The following is a 21,388-nucleotide window of genomic DNA, read 5'->3' on the forward strand; positions in this document are numbered from 1 at the left end:
TGGCCCATGGAGGACACAGAGGATTATTAAAAAAATCATGACATGCTTATGAGGACAGAAAGAACTACTAGATCCTGGTCTCCAAAATCCCTGTCTGGAGCCTGCCACTCTCCCAGACTTCCTTCTGCCATTTGGCAAGCTTCAGGATAAGGTTGTCTTTTTTTAGGAAAGCATCATGATAGTCAGCTAAATCACTAATCACTATACAGATTCTATGACCCCCAGGAGACAGTGAAAGAACACTCACCTGAAGGGCGCTAGCGTGGTGACTCAGTGCCTTTGAAGAGTCATAGTCTGTGGGATCAGCCAGCAAATGACTGGTGTTTTCTATCCAAGCCTCAGTACTCTTCAAAAGATCATGATATTCTTCCATCTTAATTGTGGCCTGGGAAAGAGAGGCAGAACCAAACTCAGTCTGATGCCTCCTCCTTGAGTCAAATGATTCTTGAATAAAGAATTGGTTGCTGTGAGTCAGTGGTGTCAGGCCTCACAGGGCTCCACGCCCACCCGCTGGGCCACTTGCCCACCCACTCCAGCTTTCAATTCTTCAGTCTATAAACTGAATCCTGGCCACAAGTAGGAAGGATTGAAGAAGTTCTATCCCAACACTACAGGCCTCAGCAAGGGTTCCAAGTTAGCTTTGCAACTGGTCTGGTTCCCATTTTATGCTCCATTCTGAAAAGTGGGTTTCCACTTTGCTTTCCTGTATAGGGCCTTGTCCTGCAGCATCCCAGTCCTTCTGAGAGTACATTCTTGCCTTGCTCTTGCTAGATCATGTGCACAGCTCACCCACCATGACACTTACTTGGAGGGAGGGCGGGGGTGTCTTGTTCCCAAATGACGTTCTCTTTCTGGTTCTCTCCAGAGACACTTGAGATTGCCTGCCTCTCTTACCTTTTGAGAAGTCCAATTCTCACCCGGAATCCTTGTGTGCACTGGCTTATTTTTAAAGCTTTTTTTTTTTTTGATGTGGACCAATTTTAAAGTCCTTATTGAATTTGTTACAATATTGCTTCTGTTTTATATTTTGGTTCTTGGTCACAAGGTATGTGGGATCTTTGCTCCCTGAGCAGGGATCGAACCCACACCCCTTGCACTGGAAGGCAAAGTCTTGACCACTGGACTGCCTGGGAAATCCTATGTGGTCTGACTTTTGGATTCTTGCTTATTATCTCACAGTTTCCATGGCTCATGAGTGCAGGTGTGGCTTAGGTGGGTCCTCAGCTCAGGACGCCACAAGACTGCAATCAAAGTCCCATCTTGAACTTAGATTTCTCTTTCAAGTTCATTCTCACTGTTGGTAGAATTTAGTTGTAGGACTGAGATACCAGTTTTGCCAGCTGTGAAATCTTGTCCCCTCAATGACCACTTGAACCCACGGTATGGCTCTAGCCTCAGGTCCTAAAACTGGAAATTCAAGGGAAACCAGCTGCCTCTGAACACATATTTCTGTTTTAAACCCATCTCACTACTACCACTGGCTCTGTGTAAGCTATCATGTGTTGTTACAGCCATACCTTGTTTAGCTGTGAGGTTCTAGATTCTGCCCTCTGTGATACTTGCTGATACTGCTGGAAAGGGATCATCAATTTATCCATCCATTCTTGAGCTTGTCCTGGGTCCTGTTCAACAATGTCCTGAACTTCAGAATCCAGCTCATTTAGCTTGGAATGCCAGAGATCAAGCTCATCCCACATTTTCTGGGAAGAAAAGCATAAGTCAGTTCAGATGAAGACTATGTTAATTTCGAAGTTTTCACACAGTGTCTGTACTTGTAAACGCTACCCAAACAACATGACAGAGATAACACTGCAGTCAAAGGTTTTCACTTATACCCAGCAACAGCATGTGACATGAACTGGAAAACACTTTTCTGAAGTCTCTTAACTCTGCTGCTGCTGCTAAGTCACTTCAGTCGTGTCTGACTCCATGTGACCCCATAGATGGCAGCCCACCAGGTTCCTCTGTCCCTGGGATTCTCCAGGCAAGAACACTGGAGTGGGTTGCCATTTCCTTCTCCAATGCATGCATGCATGCTAGGTCGCCTCAGTCGTGTCCGACTCTGTGCGACCCTATGGACAACAGCCCACTAGGCCCCTCCATCCACAGGATTCTCCAGGCAAGAATACTGGAGTGGGCTGCCATTTCCTTCTCCAGCTCTTAACTCTAACTGTATTCATTTCAGTACAAATTAGCTGTAAGGGGGCATAAAGTCCTGGGCATTTTCAGAGATGAATGATACCAAACAAGGTCAACATAACCCTAACCTAATCTTTCCAGAGTGATGAGGTAACATTATATTTAAAAGGGCTTGGGTAAATACCTATCTTAGACCAGGATATATATGTACTTAATCTAGAAGACAATTCTTATAAATGTTAAAAAAATGATAAAAAGAAAATATCTGCTCTGACTCAGAGTAATGCAGAGGCAGGAAACTCTAGCCACATGTATTAGTAGCAACTGCTTTTGGTTCAAGAAACCAATAGACTGGATTCAAATGTGGACTTGTCTGGGGTGAGGAAATTTCAAAGGCAACATTCAATTATCACGTAATATCTGCATAAGAACATAATTTCTAGAAATGGAAAAATCTGGTTAAGTTGCTTATTAAGAGCAAAGGATTTTGTCCAATGGCGAGCCATATTCTGACCAATTTTTATTTTTAATTTAATTTTTTATCCTTTGACATCACATTTATTTGGTTTAGAGGGAGCTACAAAGCAAAGGCAGGTATGGTTGTTTGTGAGCAAATCTAGTTTACCTTATTTTAAAAGAATATACACTCTAATGTCTTCTTATAAGAAAGAAGAACACATACAAGTACAATTATTTCTTTTAATATTTATAGTTATTTGCTTCTTTTTACCAAAAGAAACACAATAAGGTTAAATTAGAAACCAAAGGAGAGGCTTAACCACAGGGAGGGAATAGACGGAAGGGGAGTGATAAGAAGTGAGACTTCTCCGAGGATAACTTTTTAAAAAATTGAGGTAGAACTGATAACATTTAATGCATTTTAGGTGTACAACACAATGGTTCACTATTTCCATCTACTGCAAAATGATTGCCACAATAAGTCTAATTAAAATCCATAATCCTGGGTTTTGGAACCAAAAAAAAAAAAAAGAAAAAATCCATCATTATACATAGTTACAAAAATTTTTTCCCCCTGTGATAAGGACTTTTAAGATGGATTCTCTTAACTATTTTTAATATTTATTTGGCTGTGCTGGGTCTTAGTTGTGGCATGCAGGATCTTTAGTTGCTTAGTTGCAACATGTGAACTTTTAGTTGCAGCATGTGGGATCTAGCCCCCTGACCAGGGATTGAACCCAGGCCCCTGCATTGGGGGCACCGGACAACCGGAAGTCTCTCTTAGCCCTATTTTTAAAAGTTTCCATTCATAGTAGAATATTTCCTTAAAATGTAAAATAGAATGTTTTCCACACTCAGGAGTTTACTTAGAAGTGAAGAGGCAGAATATTATGTTTATATACCATTCTAAAACCTAAGACATTTTGCATGGGAAATAAATTTGAAATTTTTATTTTTTTGTTTTCCTTTGGCAGTCTAAAGACAAGCTGTTAATACTATTCATATCCTATTGAAATATTTTTATTTGTCAGTTTTCCCAAGATAGGATCCTTACTTTTCTTCCCTTGTGAAAAGGCTGGTTCACAATCACAAGCTCTCAGCAGTAATGGGTCTATTCCCACCATGGAAGAAACATCACAGTTCTTAAATGCAACCTTCTCCATCAAGGCTTTGCAGGTGACACTGTCAGTGAGGAGGCCCCTTAAATCTGGGATAGGATCCCTGTGATGACTAATGAACAGGGAATATACCAAATGCTGCAGGAAGTTAAAGGAGGAAGTTACCTTTTGAATTTCTTGAGCTGTCTCAATGTTTTTGCTTTTCTGCTGTAGCATCTTTTCGACATTACAGAGCCCATTATTAATTTCATCTATTTTTCTACTCATTGTATATGATGGTGAGCTTCTCAGGACTTCGTTGCTAATCTGTTACAAGTGAGAAAGACACAATGGAGATGTTTTCCACACTCTATTCGGAGGTTCAAAAATACTAAAAGGGGCAGTCACATTAGTTTGAAATTTTACTTGTACGCATTTCTTAAGGTCTGGGAAAAATTCCGAACCATACTGACTACTGCCAAAATGAGAGGGTAGATTAGTGGACTAGGAAATGGCAGCTGGGCTGATCTGAACTTTTAAAGCCAACCTAAAAAAAAGAAAACTGACCAACAACATTTTGCTCAGTGTAATCCACAGTATGTATGACAGCTGTGTGCTGTACTGGGCAAAACTACTGAGAGGACTGTTAGAAATAAACTCCAAGGGAGCAAATGATCGGAAAGATTCCTAGGAGAAAAATTATTTATCATACAGTCTCTCCGTTTTATGAAAGAACCCTCTGCACTGATCTGTTTTCAATAAAAGCAAACATTCTTAATCTCATGTAAAAAATGTAATCCTCACCTTAATATTCATTTGGGTGAAAAAACCTTCTAAAGTTAGCTGTTTCTTGCAGCAAAAAAGCTTAGTTTTTCTATGTGAATGTTTCCAGTATATGTTTTCCTAGCAATTAGAAATCTAGCTGCTAAACAGTGTAATTTTTTTTTATTGGAATGATTTACCTAAGAAAATAACTTGTGCTCAGAAAGATAACAAATGTTGAATGTATCATTTTTCAAATGCCTGATACTTTGTGTTCTTGGTTTGTTTTTTTTTTCCCCCTTAAACTATGTTGATAAAGCTTTCTCCAAGCAGCTGCTGAATAACCAATAGTGAAGTGAAAGTTGCTCAGTTGTGACCCCATGGACTGTAGCCCATCAGGCTCCCTCAGTCCATGGGGATTCTCCAGGCAAGAATACTGGAGTGGGTAGCCGTTCCCTTCTCCAGGGGATCTTCCTAACCCAGGGATCGAACCCAGGTCTCCTGCATTGCGGGCAGATTCATTACCATCCCTTCTCCAGTGGACCTTCCCGATGCAGGAATTGAACCGGATAATACTTAATACTTTTGTATAATCCTTTTAGCTCACTTTTTAAAACCACTATATTTGTACAACCATTGAGGCTGAACCTTCCAGTGCAGATACTATACAGATACAGAAGTTGAAACTCGGCTAAATGACTTGCTTAAAGTCACACATCAAGGTAGCAGGTGAACTCACCACAAGCCTGAGCCAGCAGACACCAAGGCCTTATGCTCTTTTCTCAACATCAGGTTGCTATAGTTTCTATAATAAGTGATAATTTATATAATGATTTTATCCCACAGACCACACCACAGTCAAGATTTGTAGAAAAAAATTAATCCTGTATTAGCTTTTTATTGCTATGTAACAAATTACCACAAAATGAAGCTTTCTGATATTTTAAGTAGTTATTCTCCAGGCAGAAATGCTTATCATTTTCATACACTAGGAGATCATGAGTTAGGTGAAGTATGCAGCCATCTGAATCACACAGAATGGTACTGCGTCTACTGTGTGGGTCCTATAAACATACCATGCAATAAAAATAAGTTTACAGACATACACAGATATAAAAATTACAGATGAAACTTTCAGCCCTAAATTTAAAAGGTAAATTTTGATGATTAACTCACTCTATTAAGGATTTTCAAATGAAGTAGTCAGGAAAACCAATTTAGTTTCTCTCAAAAACATTTAATATTTTCTAACAATACATGATTCTTGGGGAAGTTCCTCATAATAGAATATCTCCTGAGTCAAATAAACAAGATTTACTATAATATTTATTAGGAGTTTACATGTTTTCTATGTGGGTTAGATTTTCCAAAGAAATCTGCCATAAGTTTGAAATCTGTTTTTTTGTGTGTGCAATTAATATCTACCTTATTTATTGAATTATAGGCATTTTAGGCTTCAAAAGGCAATACAAAAATCTTTCTGTATTCTTCTGGACCAAACTGAACGCTGCTCTGTTTGACTGGGGCAGCCTTTAAATAACACAATAAAATTGTCTTGTTAATCTCCTATGTCTCCAAGTACTAGGAAACATTTCCTATTCTTTCTTTCAACCTGGACTTTCAGGTATAAAAGATTTGTCTGCGAATGCTGTGTGAGAATTATGTTACCATCATCATCAGAAAGACAATGTGTGTTAAGTGCTATTCCTAGTGAGTTATGAAATGTGTATTCTTATTGCTCTTGGTTGCAATTTCAAAATGTTAAAGGCAAAGTATTATCAATGTCCAAAATTTTACAGTGACTTTCCAGAAAAAGGAAAGGCAAGTAAAAGACAATATGTAACTCTATTTTTAAATGCAAAAGAAGAAAAACTAAGTATCTTGACAACTAAAAATAAATAGACTAATTCCGTTACCTGTGTCACTTATTTAGAGCAGTACTGAATACACAAAAAATTATCACTCAACTAAACTCTATAAAAACAGACATAGGTGGAATCAGGACAAATGAAAATGTGATATTAAATGATATTTTCTTCTTTATATTCATTCCCCTCCATAAATAATAACACAAATACAAACATTATTATTACCTTCTCATCTATGTCTTCTAAAGCTTTTCTGCATTCTTCCACCTGGGATTCAATCTCTGCAGGGACTATGGTGTACATTTCAGAATACTTGATTCGCAGTTTTTCCATAATATTCTCAAAAGTTAGCTTCCCTTTCTTGAGAATGCTTTGAAGCTCCTAAAAAAAATCAAGAGAGTTTCAAATGCTCCCAGGACAGAGAAAGTTTAACTTTAAAAATGAAAGCCGCTTTCCAGCACATCCTTATGATTTAAATGAGCAAACTTTGCATGACAAAACCTCACTATTGATACAAGCTGATTAAGCCTGAGAGATCCTCAGTTTGGTTAGATGATGCTTTCTAAATTGTAAAGAATTAAACTTGATATCTCTTCATAGTGTCAAACCATTGTCCTGAAAAGACATTACAACATCTACTGCCTCTAAAGTACCTCTAGGATTTAAGTATATCTCAGTAGCAGTCTTGATCTAAAAAGCTGCTAGTAGCAAAAAGTTTCAAAGATTTTTTTTTTTTATTAAGTTGTTGCCATTTCTGCTTCTTCCTACATTAACATCACAATGATTCAAGGCCACTAAAAGCCCTGTGTTTGAAGCAGAAGTGTCTGCTTTCATGTAATTAGACAGCCCGGTGGAGCTCAACCTCTTTCAAAAGGGAGGGTTCCAGTTCCCTGTAAAGAATGTGAGTTTTTAGGAGATAAAAGAAACCTGAACAAATAGTCTATTGGTTGTGGCCTAGAAACAGAATCTGATCTGCGTTCTCCTGCACTAATTATAAAGGAGAAACTCATTTGTTCGGGAAAGTTTCCCAAAGATAAAGTGGAAAAATACTTCTTGACTTTCCTGTGGCTTTTGGGGGTTTCTTTCGTTTTTACAGTAGCTGTTTAGTAGCATTATTTGTGTCAATGGATTGGGCCACCACAATGAAGAATGATTACAATTTTGAATGACTCTACGATGTCACTGCTTTCCTTTTCTTAACCCTCAGCAGAGAACAAATCTACACAGGAAAAGTTAGAGAACACGACCATTCTGACAAATGTGGGGTTTCAGATACAGTGTGCTCCTGGTTTATCTAGACCTCGCCGGGAGTACGGGTCTTCATTCAGAGCTACCCCAAGATGGCTTCCCCATGAAGAATGCTTCTGTGACACAGAGTAAGCTTCCTTTTCCATTGACAACCAAAAGCTCTGCAACTTTTGAACAAATCTTCATCCATTTTGCCTGTTACCACTGAATGGAATGAAAAGAGATGGTTCTGAAAATGACCCTTAGCCTATTCGCTAAGCTGTGTCCGACTCTTTCACAACCCCATTGACTGCTGCCCACCAAGCTCTTCTGCCCATGGGATTCTCCAGGCAAGAATCCTAGAGTGGGTTGCCATTTCCTTCTCCAGGGAACCTTCTTGACCCAGAGAGAGAGAACCTAGCCTCCTCCATTGGCAGGTGGATTCTTTGCACTGCACCACCTGGGAGGCACTTAAATATAGATAGTGCGATATAATAAATATAGAGTTTTTAAAAACTAATTTTTATTGGAGTATAGTTGTTTTACAATGTTGTATAGGTTTCTATTATATAGCAAAATAAATCAGCCATACATATACATATATCCTCTCCCTTTTGGACTTCCTTCCTATTCAGGTCACGACAGTGTGTTAAGCAGAGTTCCCTGTGCTATAAAGTATATTCTCATTAGTTATTTTATATAGAGTATCAATCCCAATCTCCCAATTTCTCCTAAATATATTTAGTCTTCATCCCTAGTTCCTAGCACAACTTCTAAAACCTTTGGAATTTCCTGGATTGGGGTGAGTGTCTTTTGCTATTTATAACAAGCCTTTTCCAACCCTAAGGGAGTTTATGGTAATGAGAAGACTCTTGGTGGTGAGTGGGTGAAGGGTGGGGGTGTGTAGGGGATGAAGGAAGGGGGTTGGTTGCCATAGGAACCAGCCAAGTGATTAGAGGGTTGGAACTTCCACACCTCTAGAGGGGAGAAGGGCTGTAGATTGTGTTAATCACCAACTGTCAGTGATTTAATCAATCATGCCTATATAACGCAGCCTCCATTTGCTGCTGTTGTTCAGTCGCTCAGTTGTGTCCGATTCTTTGCAACCCCATGGACTGCAGCACACCAGGCTTCCCTGTCCTTTACCATCTCCGTGAGCTTGCGGAAACTTATGTCCATCAAGTCGGTGATGCCATCCAGCCATCTTATCCTCTGTCATCCCCTTCTTCTCCTGCCTTCAATCTTTTCCAGCATCAGGGTCTTTTCTGATGAGTTGGTTCTTTGCATCAGGTGGCCAAAGTAGTGGAGTTTCAGCTTCAGCATCAGTTCTTCTAATGAATATTCAGGATTTATTTCCTTTAGGATTAACTGGTTGGATCTCCTTTCAGTCCAAGGGACTCTCAAGAGTCTTCTCCAACACCACAATTCAAAAGCATCAATTCTTCAGCATTCAGCCTTCTTTATGGTCCAACTCTCACATCCATACATGACTACTGGGAAAACCATAGCTTTGACCATACGGACCTTCGTTGGCAAAGTAATGTCTCTGCTTTTTATTTTTTATTATTTTTTTTTTTATCAGCTTCTTTTCACTTTGTCACCATCTTTTCTTTCATGCTATGCAGTAGCTCTTTTATTTTGTTTTATTTTTTGGGGGGTCTTTATTTTATTTTATTTTTTCCACATGTCTCTGCTTTTTAATATGCTGTCTTGATTTGTCCTACTTTTCTTCCAAGGAACAAGTGTCTTTTAATTTCATGGCTGCAGTCACCTTAAACATGGCTTGGGGTCGCTCTGGACTGATGGACACATCAAGGTGCTGGGAGAGTGGTGCACCCAGAGAGGGCATGGAGGTTTCCTGACGCTTTCCCCACACACTTCTACTGGTTGGCTGTTTCTGAGTTGTATCCTTTACAATCAACCAGGAATAGCAAATAAAGTGCCTCCCTGAGCTCTTTGAGCCATTCCAGCAAATTAACAAACCTGAGGAAGGAGTCATGGAAGTCCTGGCTTTATAGCCTGTCATTCAGAATTTACCAGTGGCTTGTGAAGTGGGGGAGTCTTGTGGGACTGAGCCCCAAAGCTGGTGGTCAGTACTAACTCCTTGCAGTTAGTGTTAGGATGGAACTGGTGTCCCAGTTGGTGTCTAGAGGGTTGGAGAACAGGTTAGTGGCGGGGGTTGGTGGGGGGTGGGGGGTGGGAAGCCCCACACATTTGGTGGCAGAATGCTTTAAGCAAAAACAGTTCCACATCATCAGAGATAAGGTATTACAGCCTACTAAAGCTAGCAGCTTAACATTACTATTCAAGAGTAGTCACGTACTCTTCAAATCAAGTTCATCATACACACTTGAAATGTAGTTGAAAAGGGGCTGCTTGGTCCACACTGACCTATTCCCAACCTGGTCTCAACTCTGCTTTCTGTATTCCAACCATGTGGATCTCCTGCGGATCTGCCCACACCATGCCACAGAGCCTTGCATGTATTTTCCTCTTCTAGGTTCCCTCTACACTAGCCATGGTATTACCTGTACTCTAATAACTTTGGATTCAAGATTTCAGACCTGTGTCAGCCACATTCACTAGTTCATTCCTCACTTACCTCAAGCTGTTCTGCCTTTTCTGGACAGTCTTGTAATTCCATATTTTGGAAAGAGGTTGTGGTCTGTTGAAATAAATTCTTCAAAGCAGTTATTTCTTTTGTAAAGGAATGTCTTTCTTGGATTTCATTCTCCATCAATTCCTTATTTTTTTGGGCTTTCTGGAAAAGCCTACAGTAGAGCATCAAAATAAGATTATTCCTTTATTCTGTTTTTCTCTAGGCAATATTTTATTTCAACAATTAACAAGATGTCTACATAGCTGACAAAAGACCTTTTTTCTCCTGAGAGAAAATTACCAGTTTTCAAGATTTATATACTATATGAAAAGTAAAAGTGTTAGTCACTCAGTCATGTCTGACTTTTTGCGAACCCATGAACTGTAGCCCGCCAGACTCGTCTGTCCATGGAATTCTCTAGGCAAGAGTACTGGAGTGGGTGGCCATTCCCTTCTCTAGGGGATCTTTCTGACCCAAGGATCAAACCTGGGTCTTCTGCATTGCAGGCAGGTTCTTTATCGTCTGAGCTACCAGGAATGCTATACACAAACATATCAAGTCAAAAACCTCTCTAAAACTTTCATCTCAGAATACCTTCTTTTCACAGTTTATGTTCTACTGCCAGCTCTATCCTTTTTTTCCCACATAATCCCTGAGTTCAAGTGAACATGACTAGAGGTGTGAATGAAGGAATGAGTGGGCTCATAGGGTCAGAGATGACCCCACTGGTCTTTCTATCTGAGCTGCCCCCCACTTGCTATGGATGCAGCCATCATGTTTTCAGAGGAACTTAAGTTGTTAAAATCTTTCCTAAGGGCTATCTGGTATTTCTAGCTATATTATATCCTTTGACCCAGTGATTCTACTTCTTGGCATCTTTCTTGATGAATTAATCACAGATGCAGAAATTCTAGCATAATACTCACTATGAGCTTCAGTCAGGCATGTCCAACTCTGCAATCCCACAGACTGTAGCCTGCCAGGCTCCTCTGTCCATGGAATTCTCTAGGCAAGAATATTGGAGTGGGTTGCCATCTCCTTCTACCATACTTACTGTAGTGTTTTTGTAAAAGTAAAATAGATTATATACAATTTTAAGGTTCTGTATTAGGGGCTTGGTTACGACTGAGCAACTAACACACACACTCACATAAATACATTTTTGGGCTTCCCAGGTAGCACTAGTGGTAAAGAGTCAACCTGTTAATGCATGAGACTCCAGAGACACGGGTTGGATCCCTGGGTCAAAAAGATCCCCTGGAGTACGAAATGGCAACCCACTCCAGTATTCTTGCCTGGAAAATCCCATGGACAGAGGAGCCTGGTGGGCTACAGTCCAAGAGGTCACAAAGAGTTGGACACAAGCGAGTACTACTACTAATACTACTAAATATGTTATAGCATATCCACATGGTGATATACAGCTATATTTCAGAGAACATTTAATAGCATAGGAAAATGAACAAAACATGCTGATAGATGTTTCAGCAGAATACAAAACAGGATAATACTATAATCACAATAAAAAAAATATATATAACCATAGTAAGAAAGTTGAATAATCAGTAGTGACTGTCACTGAATGTTAAAATTAAAGGTGATTTTTGTATTAATCTTCATAATTATCCACATTCTCTAGACTTCTTTTAATGAATATGTATTACTAAGTTAGAAAAACAGAAAACATTAAAAAAATTTTTTGAAAGATTCACCCATAGTAACACCAAGATGGAGAAGGTGTGCTTGTTTGAATTATCATTAATATTAATCTTTTCTATCCTTTTCACACCTATCAGTGTTGATGCAACTCAATTCTGTCATACCATCTAGCATTGTTCTATAATATTTTTATATTCTAGAAATTCAATATTTTCTCAATTTTTAGCCTGAGTTGTCAAGCCCATTTCCTTAGTAGTTTTTCATAAATCTTACTTGTGGCATCGTTCTTGCATAGACATAATCTCTTGAGATGCAGGAACACTGTCCACAACCCCCAGGCCTTCAGGAGTGTTCTGGATATTTTTTATGCGCTGCAGAAGAAGGGCCAGTAACAGCTGCTGCCGCTCCACATTCTCCTCATATTGGCGTAAACAGTCCAGCAGCCCTGAGAGTTCCTCTGTGGAGGCTGCCTCTTTTGCTTTGGAAATTTCAGGAACTTCTTCTTGAAGATTATCTAGGATAATTACTTCTCGTTCAATCTAATTTAATAAGCAAAAAAAAAAAAAAGGAGCTGAAATAAGTAAAATATATTCTTACCACTTCAGGACTCAGGAATCATAATTTTTAAAGACTGGCTTGTCAGAGGATTCCCAATGCCGAATTCCAGTTCAAAGTAATACCTGTCTTCCTATAGCTGGGAATATTATCCCTCCAGGATTCTAATCCCTTAGTTCCCAGCTATTGATCATGTAGATGCGTGGTTAAAAAGAAGTGTTGCTGTTATGAGCTGAAGGAAGTGCTATTGAATATTTTCATAATTTCTTTTTCCTTTCAGGATCAGTTGCTTTACTAAGCAATTCCTTGAATGAGCTCCACCAAACTGCATCCATGATGTAGAAGAGGTTGGGCAAGCACTGGATAACTTTTCTATAACTCTCTTCCTTCACATCCAATCCCTATATACTCAGAAAAGTAAGTTCAATGGGTCCTCATTACCTGTCACTCACCTAAACCAAAGGAATGCTGCCCAAATGACTGGACTGCTCATGTATTTCTCTACCACAGCTAAATGTAGAATTCAGAAATACATAACCTAATAAATCAAATCTCTAGAAACTGGAGTTCTACCAGCCCTGAAACTCAAACAAAGACACAGAAAACCAGAGCCCTCTTACTCCCTCCTCAAATCCTCTAGCCCTCTCTTCTGCGGCAGCAAACATTTATCACATTGTTTCAGCATTGTTAGCATTCCTGCTGTATGCTCAGACAGAATCAGGCATCTTGCAGTCTTGACATCACTGAATATCACACAGCTCAACTACATTTATGACAACATGCTAACTGAAATAATGAACCGGATGCCTAGTAAGACGTGCCAAAGAATGAGAATTCAGGAGCCCCAGCATCAGTTAAGTTTCTCAGGAACCAATGGTCCGGGGCATGCCAGCACTTCTATGAGGTAAAGATCAAGTTGTTCAATATTGCACTTCTACTGCCAAGAAAGAGGCACAGCACCAGATGGACCCTTTGGGATTGTGGCAGCTGTCTATGCTATATTGTGACTGTTGCTCAGATCCATTTATCAGAATGCTGCCAGTGTGGAGGGGGCGGTGCAGCAGGGCCAGGCTGTGGTGTAAGCCGCCCTGTCACTTGGGCCGTAGGTTCCAGCCAAGTCTCCAACTGCTAGAATACATGGGTACATGTGCAGATTGGCCCCTCTCCAAAGGACTCAGTTATGGAGTTTGTGCTTTCCATCTACCTCAAACCTAAATTCAGTTGAACTGAAGTCCCAGTTCTCAGGCAGGCAGCTGCAGGTCCCCCAGGGAATGGGAAACGGGTTCCACTGGGTCATTTTACAGTATGCCCCACCCCGCACCAGTCAAAGAACCAGCATGCACAGAAAGAAAGAAATTGCTATGTGGACAGAGGTAACTGTCCATCTAGGGTTTCCAACATACACTGGGGTTGAAAGAACTACGTTCATAATCCAGGATTAATCAAGCATTTCTTGGTGCTTCCATGGCCAGTGATAACCATAAACGGGCAACCGCAGCAACCAGGACCCAACAAGAGTAAAGCGACTAAAGGCTCTAACCTTTCCTGGGTCAGCTCTCCTCTCTCCCACTCCTGTTCCCTCAGATCACTTTCCAGAATAAACCACCTGCTGACAAGCCCCTGTCTCAGGTTCTGCTCTCTGCTGTTAAAGCTGGTAAGTCATTAGGAAGAGAATGCAAGGGGGAAGAATAATTTTTTTTAGGACAATATTTTCATCCAAAAGCCAGGCAATTCTTCAACTTGTGAATGGATAAACTGCTGTGTGTGAGTCTAGTAGAATATTACTCAGAAATGAACTACTGATACAAGCAACAGCACGAAGGAATTTCACACACACCATGCTTAGCGAAAGAAGGCCAAACTCAAAAGCATTTGACTCCATTTTTATGACTCTGAAAATGGCAAGACAGATTAATCATTGCCACAGGCTGGAGGGAACAGAAGGGACTGACTACAAAGGGGCACAGGGAAATTTCTGGGTGATGGAAATGTTTAAAGTCTTGATTTATTGGTGGTCATGTGACTGTGCACTTCTCAAAATGAAGCAAACCCTAAATTAATAAAAGAGTTACCACAAAGATTATGCATTCATTCTGCAGCCTCTGGATGATTTTCCTTGGACAGAGCAGTCTAACAAGAATTGGTTATAAAACTTTTAGGTTCAGTCAGTTATAAAGTTGAGTCTAGAAAGGTAGGAGGAACTATAGTTGTTTCATAAGTAAACAGCGAAGGAGACTAAAAAACTTGCAAGCAACAAAAATAAGAACTAAAACTAAAATAGAAAAGACTCTGGCATCTTCGGTAGAAGGGAAAGAAGACAGCCTTACACCTCCCACCATTATTGAAGACATGCCTTTATTGCAGCACATTACGATCAGTGAAGCATAAAATGATGATCCTGAATAACCAGGAATGAATAATTAAATTAAGCAGACTCTGCTTAAGAAAACAGGAAGGTAAGACTTTAGGGGGAAAACACAGTAAATCAAAATTTAAATAATTTTTTAATTTGTAAATTTAAATAAGCATTTATGCTTTTGAAAATATATTTACAAAACCTTTCTTTCAGAAAGATACTGGATTGTACTTTTTAAAAACAGAAATTCATTTTGTCACTTGTAAAATCATCAACCATGCCAAAAGAATCTTGCATGTACAGGTATTTAGATGGTATAATTTTTATTGAATGGATGCAAGCTATATTAAACTCATATCAATTTGGTAGGTGTAAATATCATTTAACTGGATAGCTTAGTGGTTAAAAATGGACTGTAAGTTGAATCTTCCATCACTCACTTATGAAATTGAGCAACTTAATCTCACTATGCCTCACTTCCTTCATCTACAAAATGAGGAAAGTAAAAATATCTACAATTCATAGGATTCTTATGAGGATAATGTAAATGTAACACATGTAAAGTGCTTAGAACTATGTCTGGCACAGAACAAACTTTTAGACTCTGTGAGAGAAGGCGAGGGTGGGATGTTCAGAGAGAACAGCATTGAAACAAGTATACTATCAAGGGTGAAACAGATCACCAGCCCAGGTTGGATGCATGAGACAAGTGCTCAGGGCTGGTGCACTGGGAAGACCCAGAGGGATGGGATGGAGAGGGAGGTGGGAGGGGGGGGGTCGGGATGGGGAACACATGTAAATCCATGGCTGATTCATGTCAATGTATGGCAAAAACCACTACAATAAAAAAAAAAAAAAGAACTATGTCTGACACATGTTCAATTAAGTGCCTATTAAGTGTTAGTAGTTATTATTGTTAGTACAGGAGAACATATTTTGTTTGCATTACTCTTTGAAAGACATTCTGTTAGCAGATACTGTCAAATGTTATATGAATAACTACAAATATAACTACTACTAAATAACTACTGAGTATGATTACATGGTACTGAGAAAATATGATTGCTAATGGGTATAGAGCAAGAAAAGGTAATGTAATAAAATATAAAGAACAATAAGCTTAGGACTGACCTAGACCTGGATTTGAGTAAAAGCTGTCCCTCAACAAATACTAAGTGCCAATTTAGTGCAAAGCCTTGTTCAGATTCTAAAATCATGGCATGGGCAAAATAGATATGGCTCCAGTCCACAGCCCCAGTTTAATCACTAGCTTGGAGGGCTTGTACCAACTTAAATTTCTAAGTGCCTCAGCTTTTCCATTTAGAAAATGGTGATAACAGGTAACTCGTGGGGGCCATGCAAAGATTCAGTGGCATCACATGTGAACTGCCTTTTTTTTTTTGCCCCAGCCCTGCTGCGTGGTTTGTGGGATCTTAGTTCCCTGACTAGGGATCAAACCCGTGACCCCTGCAATGAGAGCAACAGGTTCCTAACCACTGGACTGCCTTCTCAGCATAGCACATGGGAACACACTGCACAGAAGGGCCTCAGTAAACAGTGCCATTGTGGATGAGAAAGAACTGGAGGCTGGCAGTCCTGCTAAAAGTACACTTTACAAAGCTCCTTGATGTTTTCACTTTCAAGAGACTACTTACTAATCCAACCCAGGCAACATCACTAAAATGATACTCATTTTCAAGAAGACCAAGTTTTAAGTAGAAAAATATGACAACGCCAAACATTTAAATCCTAAAGCAATGTGACCTACTGCCAATCAAGTATTGATTATATTTCTGTTTTAAGCAAATTCAGCAGGAATTTTGACAGGCATAAGAGAGAAGAGTTTTCATTTAACATTCTGATTTGTACTTCATTTATGACTGGTTCAGTAGAAAGATTAAAGAATACCCTAAGATAATTTTATGTGGTGTTGGAGAAGACTCTTGAGAGTCCCTTGGACTGCAAGGAGAGCAAACCAGTCAATCCTAAAGGAGATCAGTCCTGAATATTCATTGGAAGGACTGATGCTGAAGCTGACGCTCCAATACTTAGGCTACCTGATGTGAAGAGCCAATTCATTAGAAAAGACTATGATGCTGGGAAAGATTGAAGGCAGGAGGAGAAGGGGATGACAGAGGATGAGATGGTTGGATGGCATCACTGACTCAATGGACATGAGTTTGAGCAAGCTCTGGGAAACACTGAAGGACAGGGAAACCTGGCATGCTACAGTTTATGGGGTCACAAAGAGTCTGACATGATTAAGCGAGTGAAAAACAGCAAAGATAATTTTATACTATTTAAAATTTTCCTTCTAAATGTATGTGATGCTTCAGGCCTCAACCACGGTTAAATTAACATCTGTTATCAATTTATACTACAGAGGTTTTCTTTGAGACAGTCTTCGGAAAGAACATCTTACATACTTTTAGGTCAAAATTAACAACTGTAGTTAATTTCCACAGGTAACAACTGTAATTAATTTCAAAATAAGTTGGCTATTACGAATATTACCTTGTAATAATCTTTACTGTGACGGAGAGACAGTTATTTTAAGAGGGTTTAAGTTTTCATTCCAATCCCAAAGAAAGGCAATGCTAAAGAATGCTCAAACTACCGCACAACTGCACTCATCTCACACGCTAGTAAAGTAATGCTCAAAATTCTCCAAGCCAGGTTTCAGCAATACGTGAACCGAGAACTTCCAGATGTACAAGCTGGTTTTAGAAAAGGCAGAGGAACCAGAGATCAATGTGCCAACATCCTCTGGATCATCGAAAAAGCAAGAGAGTTCAAGAAAACCATCTATTTCTGCTTTCTTGACTCTGCCAAAGCCTTTGACTGTGTGGATCACAATAAACTGTGGAAAATTCTGAAAGAGACGGGAATACCAGACTACCTGACCTGCCTCTTGAGAAACCTGTATGCAGGTCAGCAAGCAACAGTTAGAACTGGACATGGAACAACAGACTGGTTCCAAATAGGAAAAGGAGTACGTCAAGGCTGTATATTGTCACCCTGATTAGTTAACTTCTATGCAGAGTACATCATGAGAAATGCTGGGCTGAAAGAAGCACAAGCTGGAATCAAGATTGCCAGGAGAAATATCAATAACCTCAGATATGCAGATGACACCACCTTTATGGCACAAAGTGAAGAAGAACTAAAAAGCCTCTTGATGAAAGTGAAAGAGGAGAGTGAAAAAGTTGGCTTAAAGCTCAACATTCAGAAAACTAAGATCATGGCATCTGGTCCCATCACTTCATGGCAAATAGATGAGGAAACAGTGGAAACAGTGGCAGACTTTATTTTTCTGGGCTCCAAAATCCCTGCAGATGGTGATTGCAGCCATGAAATTAAAAGACGCTTCCTCCTTGGAAGGAAAGTTATGACCAACCTAGACAGCATATTAAAAGGCAGAAACACTACTTTGTCAACAAAGGTCTGTTTAGTCAAGGCTATAGTTTTTCCAGTGGTCATGTATGGATGTGAGAGTTGGACTGTGAAGAAAGCTGAGCACCAAAGAATTGATGCTTTTGAACTGTGGTGTTGGAGAAGACTCTTGAGAGTCCCTTGGACTGCAAGGAGATCCAACCAGTCCATCCTAAAGGAGATCAGTCCTGGGTGTTCATTGGTAGGGCTAATGTTGAAGCTGAAAGTCCAATACTTTGGCCACCTGATGTGAAGAGCTGATTCATTTGAAAAGACCCTGATGCTGGGAAAGATTGAAGGAGGAGAAGGGGATGACAGAGGATGAGATGGTTGGATGGCATCACTGACTCAATGGAAATGGGTTTGGGTGAATTCCGGGAGTTGGTGATGGACAGGGAGGCCTGGCATGCTGCAGTTCATGGGGTCTCAAAGAGTCAGACATGACTGAGCAACTGAACTGAACTGAACTTATCTGTACAATAAAGATTTTAAAGATCATGTGGGCAACTAATCACTTATTTCTAAATTATCTGACACTGAAAAAAATGCCATTATCATGAATGAACTTGAATCATTCTTGAATCATACCTTGACGATTATTTTGCTAGGACCCGATTGCTATAAACCATGGACATGGTTCCATATATGTGATGTAAACAAATGGTACAGATTGAGGACTTGTTTTACAATAAAAAAAAAATGAAAATAATAAAACAATTTAAATGACACATGTGAGTAAACTGTATGTTGTGATTGTTGCACATGAAGCACTTACTTCTTCATGGACAAATTTCCACTCCTGCTTTAGTTCTTCACACCACATCTCCCACTCTTTAGCAGCTTCCAGCAAACTCAGCCATCTCTCCCACAGAGCCGATGTGCTTCTGAGCAAACAGAGGCTGTCACTGTCCATGCACGTGGCTCTCAAGTGTCTGAGGACCTGTCGTTGCTTCATCAGTTCTTCCTTGGCTGACATAAGGTTTGACACCAAGGCCTTAAAAGAGAAAAGAAAAGGAGGAATAGAATTCTTCTGAATTCACAACTATTCTGAAAGTTATAAACTATTTTAATCTTGAACAACTAATGTTTTAAATCATCCATAAGTAAGATGTGATCCATTTTTTATTCCTTTTGAAAGTCAATTTGAGACAGATGAGAAGTATCAATGTATTATTATATAGCACATGAATTTAGAATTATGGGGACAAATAATGACCCATAAAGTACATTTTTCAAGTTAACATGTGTCTTCCAAGGTAAATATTCCTAGAAGTTCATTTTTTAAAAATTTTAATGGAAGTCTCATATTTTGTTGTTGTTCGGTCACTAAGTCATGTCTGACTCATTGCAACCCCGTGGACTGCAGCACGCCAGGCCTCCCTGTCCTTCACTATGTCCTGGAGTTTGCCCAAGTTCATGTTCTTGAGTTGGTGATGCTATTACACCATCTCATCCTCTGCCGCCCTCTTCTCCTTTTGCCTTTAATCTTTCCCAGGATCATGGCCTTTTTCCAATGAGTCGGCTCTTCCCATCAGATGGCCAAAGTATTGGAGCTTCAGCTTCAGCATTAGTCCTTCCAATGAGTATTCAGGGTTGATTTCCTTTAGGATGGACTGGTTTGATCTTTAAATACAAGTGACTTTCTTTTTTTTCTCTTTTTTATTTTATTTTATTTTTTTTGTACAAGTGACTTTCAAGAGTCTTCTCCAGCACCACAATTTGAAAGCATCAATTCTTCAGTGCTCAGCCTTCCTTATGGTCCAACTCGCACATCCATAGATGGCTACTGGAAAGACCATAGCTTTGGCCCATATTTTACTAGATAGGTATTAATAACTTGTACAACACTTACTGCATCAACCACTAACACATTAGTTAAGGTTTTTGGTTTTGTGTGTATTTGTTTTGTGGTAGATGATAAGCACAGATGATTTAAAATATTCTCATCCAAATGCTTATAACACAATACTGCAACAGATAAAAAATGCAAAAACTAAAATTGCTCAGTAATAGAGTATAAAAAGTAACCAGAATTTAGCACTTAAGATAGTTGCATTAAATGCTCTGTCACAGACCCAGTGATCTCCAACAAAGTAACAAGCAAGGTAAAACTTTCAAAAGAATGTTTAATAAGGACAGTAAGCTACTGGGGAGAGGACTGTCCTGTGAACCCGACTGATGAACTCTCTCAGAACCAATGCTTCATTTTCCCTATGGCTTTTGGTTCAGGAATTTTCTTGAGTATATGAATTAGGTTAAAGATTTCTGTGGGTCATAACAGAGCCACATCCCCTAGTGCCTCCACTTGCTCTTTCTGACAATTTTTTGCACACAGTCTTACTGAAGATTCGGGGTATCTGTTACCTTGCTCTGTTCCAGGCGCTCCAAAGCTTCCTTGTAAGACACTGGCAAGGGGCACATTGACTGCCCAAGAATGGTCTCCATTTGGCTGAGGTTAGTGCAAATTTTCTCATTTATATTCCTATAGCATTGGTAATTGTCAAGACACCTAGTGAGGCACAGTTAGGGAGAAAAAAGTAATATTAAACTTTATTTAATGCAATAAATTCTGAACTTTCCAGAATGTATTCTGAACCCCTAATAAAAAACAGAATTTAATTCTCTTTTTGCTACTCAGTGTATTTCAACAAATACTTATTGACTACTTCCCCCTCACCAGATCTGCATGAGACTTTTAATGCAAATATTAACAGGTAGATAAGACTGTTTCCCAAACATTTAAACTTTGGAAAAACTGTATTCTTGAACACTGCCAACAAGGTGTAAATTGGTACAATTCTTGTAGAAAGCTCCTTTGTCTTAAAACTGCTCATAATTTTTGATCAAGAAACATTCACAAAAATGTTCAAGTTTTTGAAAAAGGCTCAAGTTCATTAGCAATAATAAAGATGCAAATTAAAACCACAATGAAATGTCATTTCTCAACCATCAGACTGGAAAAATTAAACCTCATAACATTAAGTATTGATGAGGATATGGGACCACTGGAATATTAATATGCTGCTGGCTTGAGTAGAAATGGATAAAATCATTTGAAATTAAAAATTTAAGATGTGTATAACTTTTGACCTGGTAATCACAATCCTAAGTATACAACCAAGGGAAGCTTTTGAATTTGAAAACGTTCTTCCTAGCACTGTTTGTTAACGAAAAAACTGAAACAACCCAAATATCTACCAATACCTGGGTGAGTGAATTTTACTACAGACAAAAC

The 21,388-nt window shown here is 39.3% G+C and overlaps 1 protein-coding gene across 4 annotated transcripts in view; it reads right to left on the reverse strand.

Moving 5' to 3' along the window:
* The window catches only part of SYNE2 (spectrin repeat containing nuclear envelope protein 2), a 315,690-nt gene that overhangs the window by 122,884 nt on the left and 171,418 nt on the right, over window positions 1-21,388 (reverse strand). For all 4 annotated transcript variants that reach the window (XM_043921131.1, XM_043921132.1, XM_043921130.1 and 1 more), the window contains exons 50-57: window positions 20,518-20,662; window positions 18,929-19,147; window positions 12,084-12,349; window positions 10,155-10,323; window positions 6,551-6,706; window positions 3,882-4,022; window positions 1,518-1,700; window positions 248-385 (exon numbers count right to left, since the gene is read on the reverse strand). In XM_043921131.1, the coding sequence (XP_043777066.1) occupies window positions 248-385; window positions 1,518-1,700; window positions 3,882-4,022; window positions 6,551-6,706; window positions 10,155-10,323; window positions 12,084-12,349; window positions 18,929-19,147; window positions 20,518-20,662 (1,417 nt within the window). The remainder of the gene's footprint in view (window positions 1-247; window positions 386-1,517; window positions 1,701-3,881; window positions 4,023-6,550; window positions 6,707-10,154; window positions 10,324-12,083; window positions 12,350-18,928; window positions 19,148-20,517; window positions 20,663-21,388) is intronic.

This window comes from Cervus elaphus, chromosome 12 (genome assembly GCF_910594005.1).
Source record: "Cervus elaphus chromosome 12, mCerEla1.1, whole genome shotgun sequence".
Taxonomy (NCBI): Eukaryota; Metazoa; Chordata; class Mammalia; order Artiodactyla; family Cervidae; genus Cervus; species Cervus elaphus.